This window comes from Poecile atricapillus, chromosome 1, assembly GCF_030490865.1.
Source record: "Poecile atricapillus isolate bPoeAtr1 chromosome 1, bPoeAtr1.hap1, whole genome shotgun sequence".
Classification (NCBI taxonomy): Eukaryota; Metazoa; Chordata; class Aves; order Passeriformes; family Paridae; genus Poecile; species Poecile atricapillus.
The window spans coordinates 158,345,288-158,363,727 of NC_081249.1; the positions used below are offsets into that span (position 1 = coordinate 158,345,288).

The 18,440-nt window shown below is 44.7% G+C and overlaps 1 protein-coding gene across 1 annotated transcript; it reads right to left on the reverse strand.

Moving 5' to 3' along the window:
• Positions 1-14,834: 14,834 nt before the first annotated feature.
• PROX2 (prospero homeobox 2) lies at positions 14,835-18,220 on the reverse strand. Its single transcript, XM_058851527.1, has 5 exons — positions 18,206-18,220; positions 16,385-17,979; positions 15,780-15,891; positions 15,125-15,319; positions 14,835-15,020 (listed from the first exon to the last, which is right to left on the reverse strand). The coding sequence occupies exons 1-5, from the start codon at positions 18,218-18,220 to the stop codon at positions 14,835-14,837; spliced, it is 2,103 nt and encodes a 700-aa protein (XP_058707510.1).
• Between the last annotated feature and the right edge of the window lie 220 nt (positions 18,221-18,440).

Genomic DNA, 18,440 nt, shown 5'->3' on the forward strand with positions numbered 1-18,440 from the left:
TTCTCTTCTGTTATGTCTCCTTTCACTATTTAATGTTCCCTAGATTACTTCTGGAAAATGAGTTCTAAATTCTGAACTTGTGGTCCACTGACAATTTGGGATCAAACTGCAGCAGGACAACTTTCATACTATGAGATAAAATACTTGAGGATGAGAGGTGGCCACCTCAGTTGAGATCTCTACACTTGCAGCATCAACTATTCTTAAACTGTGGTTATATTTAGTTTTCTTGTTATAGTAGAAATGAGAAGAGAAAAAACACAAGTTTCATAGAATTTAAAATATGGCACATTTCTGGTTTGAGTCTCTGGGGCAATCATCTTTATTCTCTCATAAAACTTGAATCACAATTGTTTTCTGCTTATCTATTTCTACATGTGTGTGTCAAAATCCTTCAGCCAACTAAAGGACTGTTTACTCCAAGGAACACTTCTAATTTCTGCTCAAGATGAATCACTTCTTCATGATGAAACTGTTTTGTCTTATTCTTACCTATGGAGTGTTCCAGCAAGTGTGATGTCTCTTCCAAATTTGCATGGTACTGTATCTGCAGCCTGGAGCCTTAAGTCTTTCTCATGCATGTAGATAGGAAAATTAGTAACAACAATATTCCATTCTGGTGAATTATCACCTTCTAGCTGATTAATACCTTTTGGAAGAAGAATGTGTTTTTATTCATTATTTTGCTTAAAACAGGTAAGCTCAAATACTATTACCTAAACAAAGGCACAGCAAGCTACTGCAAGTGGAGAGACAAAAGTGTTTTGAAGTTGCTTATATTTTCTATTATGTGTTAGGTTTCTAGACAGGAGGCTCTAGTCTCTTTGAATTGTAGGATTTAGTATTTCAGTATGGAAAATCAAAGATGTAAATCTGTCTTGGTGGCAATGGCACAGTTTCATTTTTTCCTAAAGTCTTTCTGCCTTGTGGAACTCTCAGATTTAATCTTTTTTGGAGGGGAGGCCTCTCCCTATGGCTTGTGCTCTGGAGTGTCAGTCAGTCAAGTGTTTCTCCACACTGTTTCCCTGGTACGTGTGTACAGGGACAACGTTGGTTTCCATAACTGGTCAAGATACACCTGTGTGAATGAATGTTCAGTTTTACATAAGAAATTTGCTTACATAAGAATAATGCTTTGCATTAGGATGGCATCTGAGCTGTCTGCTGTCACCAGTATATTCCTATATGAAGTTACTGCTTGAACAGTTAGTACTCTGAGGAATACATGAAGACTGCAAGGTTGTCATCACTTCACCAGTTCCTGTGATATTGCTGTCTTTGGTGAAAAATTATACCTGTAGTGGTCCTTGGAGGCAAAAAACCAAACCCAAAACAGGAAAAGGAGTTCAGTTACTTTTACTCTGATTTTCAGAGCTTGAACCTGTCTTGTGTGGGTAGAATGTGCTAGCAGCTCCACTGCCTCAGATGTCTGGTTTAGCTACTGGCTGCATATATGTTTATGGAGGAGAATCTTAAATTAATCCCTGCCATTTTTTGCCTGCAGGTCAAGAGTATAGTTGAGCAAGCTGATTTAGAAAGCAGTTTGTCTTGAAGAAGCTTTTTAAGGGTTACATGTAAACTGAAACATTACCAAAAGGGGGGGGGGGGGGGGGGGAAGTCTTTCAAATATAAATTTTTTTCTGTTGAAATCTTGTAGGATGTTAACTCTGGGATTAGCACAGAAAGGGACACAGAGCTGCAAGTCTTCCTGGCATCAGTGTAAATAGCCTTTAACTGCAGAATATCTAAGTAATTGTATTGAAAATTACTTCAGTGGTGACATACACTGTATGTGGATGACAAGATACCTTAAGCAGCAGTTAAAAACTATTTTTCTATTCTGTTTTGGTAAGTTTGATGCAAATAGTAATAAAAGTTTTATTTGACTGCTGTTGCTGACCCAGGTACAAGCCTTTGCATATATGTGGCTTCTGCTTTTTTGAGAAGAACATATTACTGTTTGAAGGTCAGAAAACCTTACTGACAAACAGCTACGTTGTTTCAATGTATTCATCTGTGGATGCTCTAAACTCTTGTGCAAGTGATGAGTCTTCACTGCTGTGCTTTGAGGTGTTTGTTTTTCCATTTCCATTGAACTACAGTTGCCAAATTATTTTCTTTGAAGGCATGGACAGATTAACTGTCTGCTAGCAGATCTTGCTATACTCCTCTATTAATCACACAGAAATCAAGATTTTTCAGGTAATGACAACCACATGGCACTAAAGCATTGAATTAATTCTGGGATTAAATTGGGGGAAAAGAAACATAATATTGATTCCACAATGATTTGATATTTTTGTGGTTTCATGTTGCCTGATACAGTTATAAACCATTAACTTCTATTTCATGAGGGAAAGTGGCCACTTTTCTATTAAAGAAAGACAAACAGTGATTAACATTGTGCTGTCGTGTGGAGTATCACTTGCAGTGCACAGTCAAGATTTTGTGCTCCATTGAACCTAAAGGCATATAAACATGGAATAAGATCTTTCTTCTGCTTTAATGAGAGGCATCAAAATTAAATGGTCATATATATCCTCCAAAAAACATTGACTACTGCTGGCTTCTAATGGAAAATGGGATTTAACTTACTAATATCTGCTTTTGGAGTGTAAAGTCTTTAAATATATTGTATTAAGAAATAATGCTTCTGAAGCCTTCCAGAGTTTTATTGCATTTTCTGTGGGTTTTGTTTTTTGTTTTATTTCTTCTTGAAGTGAAGAAAAATAAGGCTAAATATCCAAGCCAAAACTACTCCTTGTAGAAGAACCTGCTAACTTTACTCTAGCTAAGAAGTCTCAAAACTTTAGCTTGATCCAGAGGCTCTACTGAGATCTGTCATAATGAAACGAACTTGCAGCTCTAATGTGAACTGTTCAAATAGGTTTCCATCCTATGGATGGCTGATGTTTGCAGGATGGCTGCACAGTTTGCAGGAGGTACTTTATAGTTAGGGAGGAATATGAATATTATTTTCCAAGAAGTTTACAATCTACATGTTGCTTTATTAAGGATATAACTATTTGTATCTCCTTTCCCTTCTCCTAATAGCCAGAGAAAGTCCGATGTAAGGCTGAAGGGATGGCCCTGAAGTTAACTTGGGTATAAACTTCCTCATTTTTACTTCAAAACCTGCCTGTTATAGTCTCATTGCAGTGTATATGATTCAGATGTAGCTTGAGAAGAATATTCAGGTGCCTTTTAAGCAATTCTTTTACTCATCTTTTGGAAAGGACACTAAATTGGTGAGTATGCTGCATTGCTGGCAATATGCTAACAGTGCATGCCTGTTATAGTCTATTTGAAGACAGACTTGGAGCAAAATAAAAATGTAAGTCAGAAGCTGGATTTACCTCAGTAAAACCAGAAATGAATGTTTGACTTCGGTTCAGTTTTGGAGAGCTGTTGAGACCTGTAACCTTCTGTGATGCATATTTCTTCATCACCTTCCTTATCAGTAGGATCCAGTGCTGGCTTGTAGAGGGTTGTCTGAGTCCTGCAGACTTCCATCCTTCTCTTTTTCCTTTGCTAGATTTAGCAATGTGCTGTGTTGAAGGAAGGGACTTTCTACAAGTTAAAACTGGCACGATTTATGTTTTGCCTATACAGAAATGCTGAGCATATCATGTCATACTGCACTATGCTTGGATATTTTTTTTGCATTATCTATATAATTTCATTTGAAAAGGTACAGTTGTCCAGAGAATTTCTTTCTCAAAGGCTATTTTTACTACATTCTCTGATGCAGCAGCAGCCACTGCAGAGTTTTGGAGACAAGTTCCACAACAGTGTCTATTACTGCTGAACAGTCTCCTACAGATTGTCTTTCTCCAGGAATATTGCAACATCTCTCTCTTCATTCAGATGTTTCTTCTTAGCATGTGAAGTTCTTGGTGTTAGGTTCTGTGAACAGAAAATGCAGGTGCTGTGTTCTTGTGCATGGGCAGTTGTTTATCATTCCTAGTGAAACAAAACATCAGAAATACACACTACTTACAAGTCTGAGCATGAGGTCCAGGGTTAGTAATGAGATGACTACATTCTTGCAGGAGTGTAACACACATTGCTTCTTCTTTTTTTGGCTGTTGTGGCATTTCTTTTTATCTTAACTTGTCCTCGGCTATGTGCCTCAAGATGAGGGACATCTCTTTTCAACAGTGAAAGCTACTTGCTACCCTTGAGGTACAGGAGAGACAAAGAACTTCTGTCTTGTGGTAATTAACTCGGGCATAATTTTTTTAATGCATTTTCTAGCACAGGTCATGAACAAATATGTAATGCACCTCATATGTATATTATATAAAAACTAAATGTGTGATGATGAAATTGGTTTCCTTTACGTTCAGTTCTCCAACTGGATTAGTCCTATCCAACAGACATTTTAAATCTGTACATGGCCTTTAGAGCCTTCTGCACTGCTATTTTTCAAGTTTCAGACTTTGCCATAATCTTTTTCCTCAGTGTTAGTGTCAAGTTGCATACACCTGGCAAGTAGAGTTCAGTGTAGCTGGCTGTAAAAATGGAATCAATATGTAGTAGAGACATTATAAACTTTCTGCAATATGTAGGTGCTTTTTTGTTACTGGTTTCGCCTTTCCAAATCTTAGATACACAAGCAATAATGGAAATAGTGAGTTTTAAATCACTAACATTATTAAAAATTTTACAAATATGCATATGCTTAGCATGTGCCATGGCAAAAAGAGTAGAATTGGCAGCAAAATCAAGACTGGACAATATTCTAGGGAATTTTGGAAAGTGTAAAAGGGTAGGAATACATTATGGAAAAAATAAGAATTATAGTTCAGCATTCATTGTCAGATTCCTCTTTTTGTGCTGATTTTCTGACTGATGAAAGAAGAAGGTTCTGAAAATAGGATAATATGTAAAATACCACTTTTGCAATTAGGCACAACATTTTTTTGACTTGCATTGTTACCAGATAGTATGTTTTTGTTTGGCTGTGGTTTTTTGCTGATGTCATTGTCACAGAATTTGGTTTATTTTAAGAGCAGTTTTGCTTTGGAAGCAGCAGCCTATCTCTGGCAGTCACTGACATGTTGCCCTTGAACTCTATGCATGAGGGAACTCTATGCATGTGTCTGAGCCAAGCTCTGAACAGTTAATGTGGAGTAGATAAGCCCTTTTACCTGAGCAGGAATGGCACAAAGATGCATGTCTTCAGAGATGTTTCTCAGAAATCACCTTGTAACTCCTCATAGACCAAGTTGATTTTTATCTAGGGGTTTGTCCTAATGAGTCAGTCCTCTTCAATTTTGCATTTGGAGGAATGCTACATATTCATGTGGGATAGTGGATGAACATCTCATAATTTGGAACTGTGGATTCATGTGCTGAGGCACACAGAGTGTCTGAAGCCGTGCTACAGTCATACGTATTGATAACAAAATTGCGTGCTCGATCTTAGCAGTGCAGAAATGTGTTGTCATGGTAGGACATTTTCCCAGTGCTACAGTTCTGTTTAAATATCTTATGGGGAAAGCAGGTGTTGGAGAGCCATCTGCATAAAACCTTCGTCCCTGTTAATTCTCAGAGCTCCTTTATTTGTACCAGGATTTAGAGCTGTCATACGTAGATCTTTCCCATGTAGGACCTGATTTTTTGGAATTCCATATTTATGTTGTCATCACTTCTTTACTTCTACAGATTTGTTTTACCATTGGCATGATATCTGAGTTACTTCTACAGTACATGCATTTCTCTATCCTCTCTACCTCCATTTCCCCCAGCTTTCTTAATTATTATTTTCTATGTCTGAGAATCCTTTCTCGACTGTAGCTTACAGTGTGCTAGAGATGTTGAGTTTTGGGTGTGGACTTCTAATTCTGTGGTTTATTTCCAGTGGAAAAAATGACTGAATGCTTGCAAACATATGACCATTCAATAACAGACTGAATAAAGACAATTGAACAGGCACCAAAAGGCTTATAGGAGCAGCTTTGTGAGATGGTAAACTGAGTTTTGCAAACTGCTGGAGCAGCAAGATCCTTGGCTCATGACTGTGTCTCAGGGATGATGCAAGGGACGGTGAACCTTTCTGAAAAAGCCTTTGGGGCACTACACACTGCTTTCAGGTGATGTCAGTGCAGTGCTCCCAAGGAACACCTCCCACACTGGTTCCAGCATTGTTTACAATGAGAAGCTGGTCTGCAAAGCACTGCTGCTGCCACTATTTTCAAGAGAACAGCGTCCGCAGAAAAAACAATTGGATGGCCCTGAGGTTGATGGTTGGCTGTGGCTGATGTAGCAGGCCACACAGTAATATTAAGAGAGGTAAGATCTTGTGGTGGTGCGAGTCTACTGACTGACTGAGGCCTTCATACTCATTACTTGTCAAGTTAAAGTATTCCCATGTAAATGCAGGCCTGTGATTCATGACACAGTGAAGAACTAAACTTGCTTTTCATTGCAAATAAATTTGAAGGCAAATGATCACAGATGGTGTGGTGTTCAGAGTATATCAATACCACTGTACTTACTAACAGGGAATGGGATAGTCATTGGTGTTGCCCAGGGTGTAAAGAAAACAAATTGCTTTATTTTTGCTTGAAATGCCCAAGCAGTTTTATAGAAACAGCCTTACAGAAAGAGAATTCTATAGTTTTGTCTTGGCTGCACAAGAGTTTACACAGCAACAATTTGTTCTGCACCAAACAGATGCTCTGTGCCACTGTAATCTTCTTCACTGTAGCTTGTCAAGAAACACCGGTCCAAAGATAATTCCTCCTACTGTGAGGTGGCTTGTCTCTATATGACTCTCGTGGTTAGGTTCTTTCTCCCCTTGAACTGAAATCGGTGAGAGGGTGGCAGTTTTTTCTCTTGTTCAGACTTGGTTGTTTATTCTTTTCTTATCTACATTACATGTATACAAGGTACAAGGAGCTATGTGCACTAAGATAGAAAGGTGCAAAATGGCTAACAAAGATTTTCTTCAAGGTCTTTTGTATGTCTGTTTACCCAATTAACAGATGCCAAGTAAATTATTTTTCTTAGTGACCCAATGACCCAACACCTGTGTGTTGCACTGCGGCATCTTCTATCCAATCACCTACTGCTACCAAAAAACCTCTAGAAGAAGAATATGAGGAAGAAAGAACAAGAGACAACACCCTAAATCTTCCATCTTGTCTTCTGTTCTCTAAACTAACTTAAACTCCGAACTTTAACTTTTTCACCCAGTGACTTAAGAAAACTTTCTGATTTACACATTTACACTCCTAATGTTTCTATTTAACTTTAACAGTTGTTTTCAGGATGTTGTATGAAATTCAGTGCTTTCTCAGATGTCAGAGACAGGTATCAGAGATAAGGGCACACTCTCTGTGCCTCTGACTCCAACAGTGGCCCCTTCTCAAAAATGATGTACAGTCATCTTTATGAGTAAGCCCAGGATCTGCAAGGATTTTGTTTCAGTGTGACTATTCAAATGCAGAAAACATTGCTGGCAGCATCCTGGTTATATTGCAGGTTGGAAGATGCTTACACAAGCAGATCATACAGTGTTAATGGACATGTCTCCAATTAAGTGCCGACATATGGTGAGTATGGTATTGTCACTTCTTTACATTTCAATAAATATTCAAAGCTCCATGAAGTTCTTGAAGCAGAGCGCCAGATTAAACACTCCCACCTTGGCCTGGTCTGTTACAACTTTGTTACAGCCAAGAACCTCTGCCATGAATGCTTTCACTGACAAGACCATTTCCAAGATGTGTTTCTTCCTGATGCTTCCAGTTCCTGAAAAAATTACCCTGGTCTTTTGGATAACACTGCCGGTTAAAAGTTTAGTTAGAAATGGAGGTAATTGCTTTGAAGCTCAGGGGTTAGATAGCTGCAGAATAAGTGGTTTGTTTGAAGTCACAGAAAAAATAGTTCATTTGAAGACACAGAGAAGTGAAGCTCTGACAGCAATGGTGACTCCGGGTGCTGCACTGGAGCTTGTGCTTTCCCAAGAAGTTATTTGAAGGGCACTGCCAAGTAGGAAGCACCTGGTGTTCTGTGCTTAGAAGGAAATTCCATTGTATGGGCACAACCTTCCTCAAGAGAAACAACAAACTGAAAAATCTGTGGGCTCACAGCTGCAGCCTGGGACATTGCAAAACATGAACAGGTGATGGTTCTGCTTTATAATGATTACACAAGAGGGGTGAGCACTCTGGGTTTTAAAAACACCATTTGACAGCATTACCTTTTTGTAACTGTAGGTACTATTCCAAAAGTGTTTTATCTAAAACCAGCCTTTGTAATTGTTTTTATTTCAACACAGGTTGCATTGCCAATCATAGGGACTCAGTACATGCAGAGATGCATAGGGCTGGCCTCACTTTCCCGAGTATGAATTCTTGGTGGCTTTTATTGTTCTCTTTTTGGTTACTTTTTCTTAAAAACCTGGAAACTAGAAATGAAAAACAGTTACTTAAGCTGTTGAATATTCTGTGCTTGCTCTCTGAGAACGAAATGAGGAGAGGTTTTATATTGAGATGTATAGATATGTTTATATGCATACATGTCAGGTATTTAGCTTTTTTTTTTATTTTTTAATGATACAAAGTATTTTTTATCATTTCTTTGTATAAAGCTATGGATGACACAAATGTGCTTTGGGAAATCCAGTAAAGTATCTTCCTTGAAGTTTCACGTTTTTTCCTCTATTTGTATTTTTCATATTCTCACCTTTTCACTTCGCCACTTAGGGGTTTTTTTGCTTATTTTTCATTATTTCAGTAAGACAAAAGACTGATGCTGTTGGATACAGACTGGCACTTTTAAAAATGGTCCTTTTAAATGTAGTAGAACAACTAGTGAGAAAGCAATAAACACCAGGAGGGGAGCTGCCACTTCAGCTCATGCCAGTTGGACTTTATGCTGTGTCATTAAGAGTTAATTAGTAGGTAATCTGTAGTGCCTGTTTTATTGGATTAGCAAGAGCAAGAACAGTGTTTAACCCTTGTACATAAAGTGAAAATTACCCTATAAACTTTTAATCAAAAGCCTAGAGCTAAATAACATGACTAAATTTGGAAAGGCTGTAGAAATACTGCAGAAGATGATGACAGGTGGGTTTGCTTGTTGTAAAAATGCTAAAAGCCATCTAAAAATGAGCAAATCAGAAATTTTCTCTGATTTTAGTCTCTCTAATGTTTGTGTGTTACCAGAAAAAAGGAAAATCATGGGACTTCACCTGCCACTCAGCAGCCTGTACAGTTAGATGAGAAGGCATTAGTATATTAATATAAACTGTATCCTCACAAGTGTTGAGTGCTGACCTAAATCTGCTTTTCCCTGAGATCTGTGCACAGCTCTCCCTCATTTTACTTGAGTAGCCATTCTCAAGCCTTCTCTATCAGGTCTGCTTCTAAAAATTGATTTATTGGTTTGGTGTTTACGTATACATGGACATGTGTGTTTTTTCTCTAACAGCCTGTCTGTCATCTTGTCCCACCCCAGCCACCCCCCCCCCCCCCCCCCCCAAGACAAGCACCAACCTGTGGGGTTTGGGTGATGGAGACAGCTTCCAGCAGAGGCTGGCTGTGCTCTCACTCCTTTGTGTACCCTTGACCACAGTATCTCCCTCCAAAGCCCCCAGGCTACATGATGGCCTCCCTGTCATGGTGTGCCAGCCTGTGGTGTCTTGTCTGGGCAAAGTTCCCAATCTCCCTTTTCCACTTTTTCAGTGCTCATCTCTGCACCTGAGCTTTTGTGCTTGCACCTGAGCTGCTACAGCAAGCTGGTGAGCCAGGGCAGCCCTGGCTGTGTGGCTCCTTCCCCACTGTCCCACTGTCAAAACAGGGCTTTTTATGGAGTAAGTCAAGGGAGAACTCACCTGGTTGGGCTATGAAGCTGGCACCTGGCAGAGCCCCAGCTCCCATTTCCTGGTCCATGGCTCAACTAATACATTATTTCTTGGTATGCAAAAGGAAAAAGCTTTCGCTATCAGCTAGACATAGCAGCCTGCCCTGTTTACTCCTTTAGACTGCTCTCCAGTCTGTGCGTGCATCGCTTCCCTTCTCCCCTGGTGGTGCTGGATCTGCAGCACAGGGCAGCTCTGTGCACAAGAGGCAGAGGAAGGGCTGTCTTCTCCAGAGAAAAGTCAGATCTCTCAAATGTGGTAATTGCACTATAACCTGGATTAATCTGTCCTTCCAATGCATGTAATGAGACAGCAAGTACTGAGTTTTCATGGACATGGGCCACTGGCTCACCAAGGGGTACTTACGAGGAGAGCTGCCTTTATGTCAAATAAGCATCTGAGATGTGTATTTGAGGGAAGGACCCTTTCACGAATATTCATTTGAGCTAGGGCTGGTTCAGTCACTGTAGACAGGTGCAAGTCATTAAATGGAAGAAAAGAAAAACCAGATTTGTTTTATTGTCGGTTTCCCCCAAGCTATTTTGGCAAACAGGGCAAACATTCACTAGGAACTTTTTCAAGCTCTAATTAGCTACACATGATTAATAGGGGCTCTTATGGTAAGTATTAACATAGAGGAGTACATAAGGGCTCTCAGGCCCTTGCCAGCTTAGTCAGTGTGGTCACACCTCCCTCTTTTGGCAGCCACAGCCTGGAGGCAGGAATCAGTGATTTTGAATAGTTAGCATCCTTTATTGCTGTATAGCTGTGTGGTCTCGGTGTGTTGTTGTGGATGGGCTAGGAATGCAATTGGAATGCGATGGAAATGTAAAAGGATAGCCCCGAGGAATTGTTCCCAGAGGAGATAGTTATGGGTACTTGTGGGCTTTTTGCATATACCACAGAAATTTGGTTAGAGGGAAGGAAAGGATTTTTTATTTAGAGATGAAACTCAGCAGTAGTGACTGCACTACCCAAATTGCTTCCTTGGCTAATTAGTGGGAAATGGTGAAAAGCCTGGGAGTTATGACTATAGTGTCTGTGTGGACAGCAGCTCTCCCTTGTCCCCTCAGCCCTCCAAACAGACACACTTTTTCAGTAGGAATCTCTCTGTGATGGGCACCCATTAGGCTTTGTTTGAAAATTAGCTTCTCTGTCTTGGGTATGACTAGAATGTAAATGACATTACACACCATACCCTGCACAGCAAAAGCAGTGAAACCTTAATTTCATAGAAGCATAGAATATGCTGAGTTGGAAAGGACTCACCAGGATCATCAACATTGAGCTCCCCTCCCTGCACAGGACATCCCAAGAGTTATACCGTGTGTATGAGAGAATTGTTCAAATAATTCTTGAACTCTGTCAAGCTTGGGGATGTGACCGCTCCCCTAGGGAGCCTCTGTCAGTGCCCAACCACCCTCTGGGTGAAACACCTTTTACTGAGCCTTCTAAACTAAACCTCTCAGATTCAGATTCATGCCATTTTCTCAAGTCCTGTCACTGGTCACCAGAGAGAAGAAATCAGTGCCTACCGCTCCACTTCACCTTCTGAGGATGTTTGAGACACACAACCAGGGTTGCCCTATCCCGGGTACAGACTGGCACTTGCCCCTGTTCAGCTTCATACAATTTGTGATTGCCCATCTGTCTGATTTGTTGAGGTCTCTCTGTAGGACCTCTCTGCCCTCAAGGGAGTTGACATTGGTAAACTTAGTATTCTTAGTATTCTGTTGAGTCATAAGTCATTAATGAGGATGTTGAAGAGAACTGGAGCCCTGCAGAGCCCCACTAGTGATGGGACAGTGTGGAATTCACACCCTATCTCTCTCATGCTTCAGGCTCCATTGGCCCTAGAGTAACTCCAGCTTTCCCCACCTCCCAGCAAATGTATTGCCTTCTCCATATCAGTACTTCTGTGACCTAGATAGGAGGGAAGGCAGTGTGAGCTCCTTCTTACTCAGCTGGCTGCTGCTTTCCAAGCCTCTCACAGGAGCAAAGGTGTTTTGATTCAGCTCAGTTAACTTCAGCAGCAGAGTTGTGCCTGACTGAGTGCAACCCCCCTGCTTCCAAACAGACAAGTGGCCCTGGAGGAGGCAGCTGCACCCCAGGCTCCCCAGACAGGATCTCTGATTACAGGAGAACCATAGGGTGACAAAAAGGTGGGTAGATGCCACCTCTGCATCTCTGACACTTCTGTGGTCTCTGTCACACTTGGCTGCAGGTAGACAGGGGTTAAAAAGCTGCCAAAGAAGATGCCAGCCAATATAAGTTTCCTGTGATCTTGAGTCCTTTGCAGAGTCTCTCTAGCCATGCTGGGGGGCTTTTTGGTTGTTTTGTTGTTGCATGGTGTGGGGAAGGTTGGGGAGAGGTTTCGGGTGTTTTTTTTGTCTATTTTGGGGTTTCTTGGATTTGTTTCTTTATGTCTTCTTTGTCAGATTGAAAATCTACATGGGCAGAATTGAACCCATGGATACAAGTAGTGAGACTTACCACAAGCAAAGGATAGCTGATGCCAGATGCTGTTTGTCATGGTCATACTGGCCCACATTTCACAAAAACCAGTGTAATACACAGCTCTCTAGTTCCTGCTTGTAATTATATGGTAAGCATTTGAGCAAAAATATACTGCTGCAAATAGTCCAGTCCTGTTAAATGTCTTCATTAATGATCAGGTTGTAGAGTCCCTCTTTACTTGGAGATACCTAAAACCCCTGTGACATGGTCCTTGGCAACCATCTCTCAGTGGCCATGCTAGAGCAGGGGGTTTGACAAGATGACCTCCAGACGTCTCCTACAACCTCAGCCACTGCATGACTCTGATTTGGGGCACTGTCTTGTCCTCTGTCCCCCACCTGCTGTTTTACTGAGACAGGCTTGCATGTAACCGCAGGAAGCAAGAAACTGCTACCCCCACCAGGAGCTCCGTGTAAAAAGGCTTTGTTTCAGCAGGATGCCTCCAATAAACCTGTACCTTATGTTCTCTAATTATTCAGCTAGGGACAGATCAATTTGCTGACCCTTCCCTGAGCCAGGCCATGGTTTCACTTTCCAGCAGTTTTGGTTTTGCCTATCCAAAGCGTTACTTAAGGTCTGAGGCCATTATTGCCTGCAGGAATGGCACATTCATGGTACCAGCAGCAGCATTTATCCAATGTTTGTACATTTGAGTCCAGCACCCGTAAGCTTTGGGATATGTCTCTGTCTGCCCCCAGCTCCCCACCTTCCTGATCCTGACAAGCTGCACTTCAGAGCAGACTAACCATGAGGCATTGGGGTGAGGGGGCAGGTTTAAAGGAGCTGGTGTTGGTTAGTGTGTCCTGCTTGAACCCACAGAGATGCTGGCAGAAGGACTGCCCTTTTGCTGGAGTGTTATTTTTTCCCAACAAATAGCAAGAAATTCTTAGGATAACTCTTTAGAACAGACATTATCAAATAGGTCTATAGAGATGGATAGGGTTGACTTAAATAATGTGTTTATTTAAAAAAGAATCAAATAAATTTGGTGTTGGGGTTGTAAAATATACAAAATTGGAGAAATAAAAATACAAAAAGCAGGAAATCTGTGTGGCCACACTCATGATGGGGGGAACCACTGCCCCTATTTCAGAGCTTCCCATTGTGTCCTGATGTTACCACTTCTTTACTCCTGGAGATGCATTGCCTGTGGATCACCCCATGTACTCATCTGATGCTGGAGCTGCAATTCTCCTCTCAAGAGTCACTTGCTGCACTGTAATACCAGCTGACACCTTACAGCACTCCCAAAATTATTTTGGCCTTTTCCCAGTCTTCCTCTCCCTGATGGTTTTGCATGGGTATGTTGTTGCTCATCATTGCCCTCCCAGTGCCCTTGTGCCATGCCTCTGTCAGGACTCCCTCCTCTTCCTTTTCCTTTCCACTGCTACCTCTGTCAGGATTAGAGAGCTCTTAACACAAAGCTCCATGTTCCATCAGGGAGAAAGGCAGTCATTAAACCTTGGCCACAGGATAAAGTACCTCCTTTACAACCCTTACAGTAATGGAGTTGTAGATGTCAAGGCCCAGCTCTTCCCCAGCTTGTGTTAAACCCACAGGGACTGATGGATCCCAAATAACATTCTCCTCTTTCATCAAGGGCAGGGTGCAGAACAGAGATGCTTGAGGCAGTTTTGCCAGCAGGAACAGGGTGAAAGGAAAAATGTGTGGGTGTTTAACATGGAGTTATCCTCCCAGGTGATGGGCTGATGGAGGCTCTTTGGAGTGCCAAGCAGTGCTGGCTGTGCACCCTGCTCTCCTCCAGCATCCCAGAGAACACTGCTAGGGAGCACACACCTGCTTGGCTACAGCACACAGTTGCATGGGGAGGGTCTTGTCGAACAGCACAAGGGAGGTGGAGGAGAGTGTTGTTCTTGCTGGCTACAACAAACATCATTTTTACATATCCCAGATAGGAACAACTATCCCCATGGAGTGCTTGAAACGTTGGAATTCACCAGCTGTTTTCTTTGGACACTGGTGTGTTGTATCTGGACAGAAACTGAGTCATGCTTTTGGACTCAGCACATCCGCTAGTCTGCTGTGCCAAGGAAACTTTGCCCACTACTAGAACCTCTTCCTGTTTTATAAACAGCAAGGCTGTTTGCCCTGGTTTGTGACCCTCTGGAAGAGAGAATGAAGGCAGCTCAGCCAGGGTCATGGGGAAAGCTGGGCCAGGGCAACTTCTCAGGCTCCAGCCTGATGGCTTTGTCTCTATCCCTCCCTTCTGGCAGTCCCCACCAGTTCTGAGCAGCAGAATAAAACACACAGCATAAAACTCCAGCACGAGGCAAGTGATAGGCCTTACCTAAGGAGCTGTCTTACAGAGAGGCATGGCCCTCAGAGAGAGAATACCCCAAACAACAGGTACTGTACAGCGTGCCCATGAGGTGCTTAGCACATGGTGGCTGCACATACAACCCAGGGCTGCTTTCACAAAGGCTCAGGTGTGGAGCAGTTCCTGGGAGCAGCCAGCAGCTTTGAACCCTTCTGGGATATCACTGTCCAGTTTGGAAATGATTTTGTAAATGGGTTTCTTCCAGGAGGGGTCGGCATCCTTGCCCGCCCTGACGGCGCTGAAGAACTCCTGCAGTGTCAGGCTGGCCACCTCCAGGAACCGCCCTGGCACCTGCAGCGAGACAGGCATCAGCCAGTGACACCACCATGGATGGCATGGTTCCTCCTTACCCCTGCAAACACCACCACCCCCTTCCCCCAGATCCCCCTGCTCACCTCGAAGTCATTCCCCTTGTTATAGTGCATGTTGAGGGCACGGAAGAGCTCTGAGTCCCGGGAGACCTGGAGAGTGCAAGCATCCACAACACCCTCCAGCAGGGCCTGCCGGGCAAACTTCTCTACCTGGATGTAGTAAAACTCACGGAAGTTGCTGAACCACTTGATGAGCTGGGAGGTGATGCAGCGGCTGAACTGATGGGGGGAGAGCCAGAGGATGGTGTTATGCCAGCTTGGATCCTCCCTACCCACGAGCCCCTGCAAACCCAGCCAGGCACTGCTGGACTGGCCCAAACCCAGCCCTGCCCCAAGGCCGCAAAAGCACCAGCTGGGGTGATGACATCAGGGTGTCTGAGGTGTTCTCCACACCGAGATTTGGATCCCAGCTGCCCTGCAGCGAGAAGGCACATTTATGGTGTGCTTTAATCTGAATACCTCAATTGCACAGAGTGAAGAGCTGACAGCCCAGGTCTGCTGCAGCCCTGTGCACCTGCTCCTGGGCAGCCCATGCTGAAATAGGTGCTATCCCCCATCTCCTGCCAGCGAGAGACAGGGACACAAGAGCAGCTGTTTCCTCGTGGTTCCCCAGGGAGGCAGGCTAGATGCCACACCACATGGGAGCCCTGCCCAGCACCAGCTCTGGCTGCTCTTTTACCTGCACATCAAGGAAGTAGGTCTTCAGCAGAGTGGAGCTGGGGTAGCGGGTGAAGAAAAACATCAGCTTGGCTTTCTTCAGGTGCCCTGGGGTCAGCGCCTCCTGCATCTGCCTTGGGGTCAAGGAAAGCCTATGTGTAGCAAACCCTGAGCTCGGCATGTTCCTGAGCACCACCCCGGACCCACACATGCCTAGTGCCCACAATAGCCCCTCATGGCCTGTCAGTTCGGCAGAGGGGGTTCATCCTTGGCTGCCACTGGTTTTTCCCTTGAGAATCCCTGAGGAAGCTAATGCTCCCCACAGCACTTCACACTCTTGTGAGAACCAGCATTTCCATGAGACACCTGTTGATTAGTTTAGGATAACAGGACCCCCAGTGTGGCCCAAGAGCAGGCTTGGTAGCTCCTGGCTTATACCCACAGCTGCACTACAGCATCTGACCAATCCTGAGGAGTGGCAGTGCCCCATTATAGCTTAGGACTCCTTTCCTGCCCACACCTTTCTATCCCCCTATGGAGAAGCAGGGACCTTGGCCTTGCAGAGAGCGGTAGGGACAGTGCCAAGCTGAGGCTCCAGAGGACAAGGGGAGCGCATTCCCCAGGGACCTGTAGCTGCCCCCAAAGGATATATGGGTCGAGGCAAAGGGTGCTCCATCATTTGTAGCTGGCAGCTCACTGTGGCCATCCCTGCCAGCCGGGAGTAGTGCCAGACTCTCCATGTTGGCAGGGCTCAGGGGCAGGGGATGGTGCTGCTGCTGTCTCACAGGTGATGACCTCAGTTTAATGGTTCCCCAGTGCAAGTTGAGGGGCTCTGGACAATCCCTCTCCAGAGCAGATGGGCTCTCATGGGAGTCACTGCCCCAGGGGTTGTGCTGGCTGTAGCCCAACAGCTGGCTCAGCAGCTGGCTGTGCTGGGCAGGGGTGGCCGAGCCCAGTGAATAACCCATGCTGGGTACCTGAGAGGATTTTTTGACCCCCTTTGAACTGAAGGAGCTAGCATAAGAGCCTGGGCTCTTCCCCAAAGCTCCTGGCAGGACCTCAGCCTGGAGTGAGCCCAGGGAGCCTGGTGCATTCATGGGAGACGGCTTAGCAAGTGGCTTTCTGCATTTCCCACCAGCAGAATACTCTCTCCTGGCATCTGGCCCCAGCATCGGAAGGCTGTGGTGCTGCTTCTGGATGTGTCTGTCTGCCTTCGGCCAGACAGCCTTCAGGACCGAGTCCACTACCTGGGATGTCACCACAGCCAGCTCGTGCTTCAGTGCCTGTGAGAGTACCCTCACCACTGAGGGCAGGCCACCTGTGTCACCTCTGTCGTCAGCCTCCTCCAGCCCATTCAGGACATGCCTCCTGAGAGGCGCTTTGTGTGGGTTGCTGGTGGCAGTAGCACTGTCCTTGTTCAGTCTGTCTTCTGGCTTTCCAGGCAGTGGCTGTACTTTCTCAGACTCTTCCTGGATTTGGGGAGCATCCTCAGAGTCACAGACTTGGTAGAACTTCTCCTGAAGCCACCTCAACTGCTGCTCTAAAAAGCAGAGCTGTTCCTTCAACTGCCGGCAGCCCTTGGCATGGGAACTTCCCCCTGTGGGAGCCACTTGTCCAGCTGCCCCCACACCCTGCTGGGGCACCCTTGGCTTTCTCTTGCTCTCCTGGGGCATCTCACCACCCCTTTCCCTCTCATGCCTAAAAGCTGCTTCTGGGCTCGTGTCAAATGCCTGAGGGGTTGGTGGGAGGTTCATGCCCTGGATGATGCTCTCCACCCTGGCCCGTTTGGCTCGTAAGTGCTGGTCACAGAGCTGCTCCCGTGGCTGCTGGTTGGAGAGCTGGTCACCAGCACAGGGCACGGGAGCCCGGGCACGGGTCCTGGGGAAAGCCAGGGCTTGTGCTTCTTCTCCAGGACATGCACCACATTTGTACTCATGAGGCAGGACCACTGCCTGAGAGGAAGGGAAAAGGATGGTGGGATCCAGGTTCTTGCCAGCCATTGTGTGGCTGAGGAGCTGTGGCATCAGAGATGCATCGGGGGAAGGCAAGAGAGAGTCAGTCTGGAAACAGGGTTCCAATTTCAGCCCCTGGCCATACCCTGAAGTGACACAGTCTCTGTCCTGCTCAAAGCCAGTCCTGCTCTCCATCGTATCTTCTTCCTGCCTGGACAGACTGGCAGGCTTCCCAGATGTTTGATGTTTCAGCCTGTTACTGGTGTGGAACTGGAGAAAGAGCAAGAAACAGGACCTCATACAGCAGTTTTTCAAGCACAGGGACAGAGATTTTTTTCCTCCCAGATTTCCATGGCATCCCTGCTCCCCTGCAAAAATTATTTCACCAGGGAATGACCCAGGCATAAACCTCCAGGCACTGCAAAACCTGTGAGCAGACTGTCAGATGTCACACGACAGCAGCAATGCCCAGGGCACCACCACACCTCCCACCTACCAGCCAGGTATTCATCGTGCCCAGAGTAATTTCATCTGCTTTCAGGCAATGCCTGGCAGCACAGACTTCCCACAACACCAGCTGCATCTGCACCAGAGGCATTTGGGAAAACTGCCCTCGGGGCTCGTGGACTCAGGTATGAGGTCAGGGAGCAGACCCCTCTGCCACACGCACCTGGGCAAAGAGGTGGGCTTGGGTGCTCCTGGTGTTGGCAGAGCACAGAAGAGCATCTGCA

Coding starts and splice junctions, on each gene's coding strand:
- PROX2 (XM_058851527.1), bottom strand. Junction 15,320..15,779: donor CCTACTTCCTTGATGTGCAG/GTAAAAGAGCAG, acceptor TCCCCCCATCAG/TTCAGCCGCTGCATCACCTC. Junction 15,021..15,124: donor ACAAGGGGAATGACTTCGAG/GTGAGCAGGGGG, acceptor GTCTCGCTGCAG/GTGCCAGGGCGGTTCCTGGA.